We start from the raw sequence: 8,199 nt of genomic DNA on the forward strand, positions 1-8,199 counted from the left end.
GAGAAAGGATAAAGTAAGAGGAGAATTATCTGAATCAAAGAAAAGAGATTTGAAGGTTGGTTTTTAGGCTAACACATAAACAATCTTCCAAAATGTCCTTTCATGTTGTAGAAACTGAAGAAAACTGCGGTATCAAATGTAGAGAAAAGCAACAAAAACCTTCCTTGCAACAAAGAATGGCTGAGAACGTTACTAGCTATGCCTTCACAGGAGACTCAACTCTAACAAATAACTGCGTAAGAGCGTTTAATGAAGCAGCCTGTAGACGTTAATCATTATAAACGGCAACTGGCGTTTTCTTTTGACAAATTGATATGACGCCCTGTTTTACTTTTCAGAAAATATTTTCTTTTCCGTAAAGAAATATTTACGGAAGATAAAAACAAACTCCCTCTGTCACAACTTTCAGAGATCTAGGGTGAAGAAAGGACAGCTAACGTCTCTGCAGACCCCACACATCCTGGACACAATCTGTTTACTGTCAGAGCCCAGATCGATACCATACCTATTCACACCAATTCAACCTCATCTTCCTCTTTTGTAAAAAACTCTATGAATATATGAATGATTCATAATTTTCCTCTTACATGTCTTCATTGAGAGCAAAGTAGAACCAAAGTTAAAGCTGATTCTGACAGCACAGGTTTTGATCTTGATTTCTTAATCAAAGGTATTTTGAGACCAATATTTTTAACGTTGGAACTTAGTAGTCTAGCTTTATCAAAGCCAACCTTATGTGTTTTTTATAGTTCAACTTGAGAGTTACTGTGAGGTAAAACTTACTTCTGCGCCGACTGAGGCTTCATGGAAACAACGTTCTGTAAATAAACAACATTGATTCTCATTCAGTGCTGTTATTGAGAGGTAAATTTGTGAAGCAAATGAGAAAGTGAATTACCATTTTTTTGTCAACGTAGACAGTCAGTCCTTTCACTTGCAAGCATTGTAATTTCTTCACTTTCTCTGCATCTGCCTCTTTCTCAAAATGGATGACTGCCTACAGATACAGACAAAATTACAGAATAAAAATGTGCAAGTCAAATTATGACCACTCATCCCATTCATCTACTTTTTGGATAGATCAACACACTACTGGTCATGAAAATAACCAATAATTAATTAGATGTATGCTGCATACCTGCAGTGATGCTCTTGCTATGTTCACTTCTTTGACTTTTCCAAATTTCTCCAAGGCATCAAAAATGTCGTCATGGGAAAGGGAAGCAGAAACGCTAGAGAGCCTCACTTTGCCAGCAGATAAGGACTCAGCAGACTGAAGAAACAGAAAGGAAATAAACAGATAAAAACATGAAGCACCAATCATTTTTTGTAAAAAACGTCTTTAGCACCGTTAAGTCTCAAGTTTTAAAACCTTCGCACATTCGTTTTAGTTAAGGAGATGCAAGCTGATTGCTTCTTCTCTCCAACTTTTACTTTGAAGAATCACAGCCCAAAGTCAGAGTAAACAGATAAAACAAGGTTTCACATCCATTTGTCAAATGAAACTCACCATAGGCTTCGCTGAAGAGCTTTTCCCGCTCTTTGGACGGCTGGATGTGGCTTTAGCTGATTTAGCAGAAGACGTCTTCTTCTCTATGTTGGAAGAGGACTTCATCTTAGCCAGCTCAGCCAGTAACGCAGGAGCCAGAGTTTTAACCATGGCCTCCAGGTTAGATTGTTTGGACAGAGACTGGACAGCTACAAGAACAATGAGAATTTGTGATTTACCAGCATGAATTTACTCGTTTATTAAAAGTTGAAGGTAAAGTATCTTGGGCATTCTTCAGACCTGTTGTTTCCAGGAGTCTCTTAGCCAGTCTGTCGGCACTTCTGGACCTCTTACGCTGAGGTGCGGATCTCTCCGCTGGAGACCGCGCCTCACGGCTTCTCCTTGGTGACGAGTGTCTCTCGTCGCTTCTTCTTGGAGACGATCGACGCTCATAGTTTCTCCTCGGTGACGACCGCTTGGCTTCCCTCTTCCTGGGAGGTGATCGCCTCTCGTAACTTCTTGAACGTGAGCGGTGGTGAGACGAGGTTGGGCGATCATAGGAACGAGAGCGAGACCTAAAAGAAACAATTGTTCAAATATAGGTGACTTACAAAATTTTATGGCATTTTTATATATATAAAACATTGTATATTTTAAAAAAGACCTGCGAGAGTGTCTGGAGGTGTGTGGCGATCTGCTACTTCGTCTCTCTCGTTGACCATCGGAGGAATGATGGCGTTGTGGACTATGTGATCGAGAGCGGCTGCTACGTTTTTGTCTTCTACTCTCTGACCCATAATGGTGGTGCGGACTTTCCTTGCCATCCTCTGATCCACGTTGGCGTTGAGGGCTGAGGGAATGGGAACGAGTCTCATGGAAACTCTGGCCAAGAGCTGTGGGCGAGGGTTGGGTACCTTTACCCGGACCACTGTGGAGAATTATGACAAAGAAAAGCATGGTTGAAAAACGGAAAAGGAGAACGATCACAAGGTGTCACAACTATGAGAGAAAACCAGCAGTTACCTCAGTAACTCCAGTGTCGTCCCATCCCAATCAGGGCATCTTTGGGGAAAAATAAAACACCAATTAAAATCAAAAGGAGACAAGGTTCCAACATTAAGACAGCAAAAACTCAAGAAACGAACAGACTTAGGAACGATTCAAACCAATTCGTACTTGTTTGAAAATGTGGGCCTCAACTGAAGGAACATTAAACTTGGGCAACAAGTACATGAACATATTTCTGATTCCTTTGTGTATACCACATAGTTATGCGGTTATTGTTGTTCCAAAGTACATCTATAAACACCTTGCCCATGAACATCAATAGAATTTTTATTGTAACAGTGAGAAATTATGGAGCGAAAGCAAAGTTTATTTTAAACTCACCGTAACCTCAGCAGTCTGCAGTTATCGAGATGAAGGCTAGTGTTCTGATGGGAAAGCCAGTCCTATTCAGAACAACAAACAGATGTATTAAAACACCACTTTTATTAAACTACATTAACTCATCAAAACACTTTTTTTAAGTATATTCAGACAATAAAACAGTCTTTTACTAAGTTTAGTAAAACAAAGAACAAAGATACAAAAATAAATACACAGCAAAAAAAAAAACTGCAAGAACCCCAATCCAAAATTAAAACATCATCAAGAGTACAATCTTTATCAAAAATGCACAAGTTTTACAGAATTGTAACAATGACAAGAAGCCTTTGGGAACTTCCACCGTCCGGTTCTTCAGTCTTCTAGGTCTTGAAATATCTCTAGTCTCCTAAATCCCATCAGGATCGTTGCAATGTTCAGTTCAAGGAAGAAAAATAACAGCTTGAGAAGGGAGGGGTTGATAGGAAAATATGAGAAGCAGAATGTCCATCTTTAAGACATGTTATGCAAACAAAAAAATAAAAATGGTGGTTTGTTCGTCTGGTAAAAACCAGACCCTTGTTCTATACTTTGCTTCATACGGAAGATCTAGACCCTCAACAACTGCTGGCTGGAGGCATGGACTATAATGAAGTTTTCAACGATTAGATCTGATTTTGCCCAATTGCTAGCATTTGATCATGATACAAGATCGATAATAAAGGAAGGGATGCTCTGACGCTTACTGGAATTTGCACATAAACAACCCCACTGCAAAGAGAGAAGTGCAGAGCTGTACAAAATGGCTCTTAATCAGAACTGCTGGCTTCCAAGACAAATTTAAGGGTGTCTTTACACCTGATAACCCAGTAGACTCGGTTTGATGTGGAGACCAAAATTGCAACAATTGCAAAATTGTAACATTTTCAGCAGATGTGGTCCTCTTTTACAGTACAATGTGTCTAAAGAAGCCTTTGAGCAACCCGTTCCCCCCGCCCCCAATCACCTGTGGTGGCGCTGCAAGAAGAACCACTGGGGGAAAAAAAACAAAACCTTCAGAAGAAGACATTGAGCACATCTTCATTCTTCACAAAATGTTAATTAAAATGGAGTGAGAAATGTTGTCACACGAGACATTTCTCCTGTTGGCATGTTTGTTTTGGTTGCATTTATCCAGAATGCCCTGCACTATAGTTCACTTTCTGCTTATGGAGCGGTATCCGATCCGCATGACATTCACATGTCTTTGAACTGCACTAGAGTTCACTTCAACCAAACAGAGACCTAGGTTTTCAGGTGGACCAGATTTAGCTTTTTTTGGTCCACATCTGACTTTGATTGTCCATTCTTGCCTGCCCAAACAAACCGGACCGACCTTCTAGGCCAGGGGTCACCAACTTCAGTCCTCAAGGGCTACCATCCTGCAACTTTTAGATTCACCTCTGCTCCAAAATGTCTGAATTCCCTCACCAGCATTCACTCCTCTCTACAATAAGCTGGAAACGAGCAGTTTATTTGATCCAGGTGTGTTTGAGCAGAGACGCATCTAAAAGTTACAGGATGGTAGCCCTCGAGGACTGGAGTCGGTGACCCCTGTTCTAGGCAAACCAATGAGAGTTTTATTGAAGCGGACTACACAAGGATGTGAATGCACCCCAAGAATCAATGGAGTAATAGGCTTCACAGCCTAGTCTGGTTGTAGTCTGGCATTGCCAAACTACAACCATGGATAGGCAGACTACAACAACTCCTCCTGTTCACTGATTGGTCCTAATGAAATGCATCCTAAGAAATCAAGGTCAATGGGACAAATCTCAGATGGAGCACTGAAAGGAGACAAGTATCGAGTGTAGGAAAGCAAAGGTCAGGCTTGTCAGATAGTAGAGCAGGAACCAGAAAGGAGGGTAAGACCAAATAAAAGGTATTTGGTCTTAACCCCAGAAGGAGGTAGAAACAGCTTCTCCTGAAGCTCCCACAAAAAATACGTTGGAGGTATAAAAAAAAAAAAACATTTTTCATCTTCCACTGATCCTTTAGTTCTGCAGAGACCCATCTTGTTCTTCTCAATGTCCAAGAAAACATTTCCCCCACATTTTTAGCAGATTTATACATGTGATTACACAACAATCATGGTTAGTCCAACAACATCCATTTCATGCCACTTAAACGTTTATGTCAATCTAATACAAAATGTTTCCTGACTAGTTTCAGGTGATCAAATTTGTTTGCAAATCCCACAAAGGAACTTTATAAATCAATAAAGAACTTTTGCTCGTAACATTTTGGAACATACTTTTTAGCTTGGAACAGGGTTGTTAACCATGAAAAGTTGAACAATAGTTTCTATGGTTTGGTATTCACAATAGTTCATGTTTTATAACAGTATGTTAATCAACTCATTCTCCAATTAAAAACAATATTTTCTCAAATATAAACATGTCAATTTATATTGAAAATCAGGACGAATCTCCAACATACACCAACAACGTCCTAAATGCAAGGAGAACAATTTCTTCCACTCACCTTCATATTGGTACATTCTTTCATACAAAGACAACAGGTATGAGGAAATATTCTTGGTGTTGCCGCGGCGTAGTCCTTGATCATGGCCGGTGTTGGTAGTTTGGACGGACCCATCCTTGGTGCTGATGTCTGGTCTTTGAAAACTGGAGGCGGCATACGAGGCATGGCATCCATCCGGCCTTGGGCTGGTGTAGGTAGAGAAGGACGTAGTAGCACTGGGGCTGACATAGGCAGAAGAGGACGGATTGGAACTTGGGCTGGTGTAGGTAGAGCAGGTCGACCTGGAAAGAGAGCCAACCGGGGTGGCATGGAAGCAGGAAGACCTTGTTGTACTTGTTTCAACTGCAGAACCGGCTGCGGATGCATTTGAAATTGTGGCTTCTGTGGTGGCGGTCCTTGATGCTGTAGAGTCTGCTGAATTGGCTGCTGTTGTGCTGGTATCTTGTTCGCCTGTTCAGAAGCTTTTAATCCTTGTCCTTGAGTTTTGCTCTTATTGTTGTTGTGAGAGTCGTTACTGTGAATAAGCACAAGGCCAGGACGCCCAGGATGAACTCCACGACTTAAATTACAGGGTGGATTGAATGGCTGGGGTTGAGTGGATGCCTGGTGAGCTGGCTCTGGCTGCTTCGGGGGAGGAATTTTGGGGCCTTCGGGTTTGAGTCGACTTAAATCTGTGTCCTTGTTCAGCAATCCAAAAGATGGGAAAAGCGGCGTTGAAGTCTGGCTTGCTTGGACTCCCAATTTTTTAGATGGATCGCTGCTTGATGGTGCCACAGGGCTCCTCAGTGAGTCAACAGTGGAGACAGAACTCATCTGGCCATGTGAAGTGACAGCTGGTCCAGTTTTTAGCTCTCCAGGGCCTCTTTGAAGTGGATCTCTGACATGACTGCTAGGTTTGAAACTGTCCGTATACAACAAACTTCCACTCACACCAGCTACAGCTGAACTGCCAACAGTTCTTCCAACTTCATTCCCAACCTCTGTGGTGTATTTGCCTGTATGTCCATAATCGATCACTTTACTTGGTTTAAGAACAGTGGATGATATTTGATCTGAATTGAACCTTTCCCCCATGGAAGGAATAAACTTGTCCTTTTCACCCATACTTCTGATGGGTTGAGTTGCACTGTAGGGGTTGGATTGAACAGCAGTTGCAGTTTTCTTTTCCTTCTCCAGTTTGATTTCCCTTAGGATGAAAGGCAGGTTCTCAGGTGTTATCTGGTCTTCAGGGTAAGAGATTAGGTGTTCCAAGTCTTCTTTTTCAAGACCAAACTGCAGGAGGATGTTCGATGCTGATTCCGAAGTATACTTGGGGCGAATGGGCTCCGGAGGAGGCACAAACTTAGCTGGTCTTTTTATGTCATAGCCACCCAAACCTGGAATGGATGACATATGTTTTCCTTCACTGGAGGTACTGAAAAGACTTTCACCACTGCCTTGGAAGGTGGAGGACGCAGATGAATATTTTTTTGTTGACTCTTCCTCTGAACCCCTCTGGCATATAGGCAACCAGTCCAAACTGTCGTTACTATTATCCACAGTAAAGGATCTGTTTACTAGAGTAGCAGGAGATGTCAAATATGAAGGCATTCCTTTGTTTGAAGAAGGAAATATGTCTCTTTGAACATTAGTAAATTGGGTATTTTGACTTGAGGAAGTTTGTATCACCTCCTCCCTGGCTCTACTGATATTCAAGTCCAAACATCTGTCTATGTCTTCATCTACAGTAATCTTATTTCTCTCGGGTCTGTAGCTTCCTGGTAAAGACATAATGGACGGTATAGGTCCTCCAGAGGGTCCACAGGCAAGACCAGAAGATCCAGAAGAGCTGAAGTTGGAACCAGAGCTAAAGTGAGGCGGTGGCCTCCGAGGGTCCATCTCCATTTGCCCACCAGAGAGTCCATAAGGTCCATGGGATGGCATCTGTTTGCTAGGGGCAAAGGGATTATACATGGGATGAGACATAGTGTTGGCAATCTTCAGAAGGTTCAGGAGATTGATGGCCACTGCAGTCGGCGAAGGTGGTTTTGTGGGCAATCCCGGAGCAGGTATGTGGGTGTTTGATGTCAAGGTTGGAGCATAGCCACCAACAGTGAGAACATTGTTCATCTGCGTTAATGCTAGCTGAGCCTTCAGCTGGGCCAACTGCAAAGAAGCAGCTTGCCTTCCTGTCAGTGGCGCGCTCCCAGGAAGCCCGCTGAGAAGTGGGGTTGTTAGGACCCCTGGAGGAGGACACGGGGCGCAATTCTCCAAAAGCAAAGAAAAGCTGAAAAGTTTAAAAGAACAAAGATACAAGGTTAATGACTGGGGCTAGACTTTAGCTTTGTAGCCGAATGAAATCCATCATTTGGAGGTTTCCTGTCCATTAGCCAACTCTTCTGTTAGCTACAGACATTTTGACAATATATTTTCCAAGTCTTACAGAATATACCAACAGATATGGTACAGAAAACACTTGCATAGCCATTTATAAGACATAAAGGCACAATTGTTTACTAGGGACCATTTCCATAGTAACAAAAAAATCAGCTAAAAATAAAAGCTCACTGCCACAGAAGATCCCGAATAGATGAAAGACAACTGATTTGATCATTTAATTTAAAACAAAATGTACTAAGGAGCGTTTGATTGTATAATCCAGGGGTTCCCAAACTGTGGGGCACGCCCCCTAGAGGGGGCGCCGTGCCATTGCAGGGGGGTCGTGGGAAGCCGTCTGGATGAAAAAAAAAACAAAACAAAAAAACAAAAAAAAAACACATGAACGCTGTATGCGCTGGGTTTTTACCTTAGAATGGCCAACTCTGTTATTTCTCTGTCAATTT

At 42.1% G+C, this 8,199-nt stretch overlaps 1 protein-coding gene across 4 annotated transcripts in view; it reads right to left on the reverse strand.

Moving 5' to 3' along the window:
* Positions 1–8,199, reverse strand: part of LOC106944683 (uncharacterized) — a 37,114-nt gene that overhangs the window by 11,156 nt on the left and 17,759 nt on the right. For all 4 annotated transcript variants that reach the window (XM_015027869.1, XM_015027866.1, XM_015027867.1 and 1 more), the window contains exons 2-10: positions 5,378–7,643; positions 2,879–2,940; positions 2,513–2,551; positions 2,154–2,417; positions 1,790–2,064; positions 1,511–1,698; positions 1,139–1,273; positions 899–997; positions 784–818 (exon numbers count right to left, since the gene is read on the reverse strand). In XM_015027869.1, the coding sequence (XP_014883355.1) occupies positions 784–818; positions 899–997; positions 1,139–1,273; positions 1,511–1,698; positions 1,790–2,064; positions 2,154–2,417; positions 2,513–2,551; positions 2,879–2,940; positions 5,378–7,643 (3,363 nt within the window). The remainder of the gene's footprint in view (positions 1–783; positions 819–898; positions 998–1,138; positions 1,274–1,510; positions 1,699–1,789; positions 2,065–2,153; positions 2,418–2,512; positions 2,552–2,878; positions 2,941–5,377; positions 7,644–8,199) is intronic.

Source organism: Poecilia latipinna, unplaced genomic scaffold (genome assembly GCF_001443285.1).
Source record: "Poecilia latipinna isolate Pla-1442-1.1 unplaced genomic scaffold, P_latipinna-1.0 Scaffold108, whole genome shotgun sequence".
Classification (NCBI taxonomy): domain Eukaryota; kingdom Metazoa; phylum Chordata; class Actinopteri; order Cyprinodontiformes; family Poeciliidae; genus Poecilia; species Poecilia latipinna.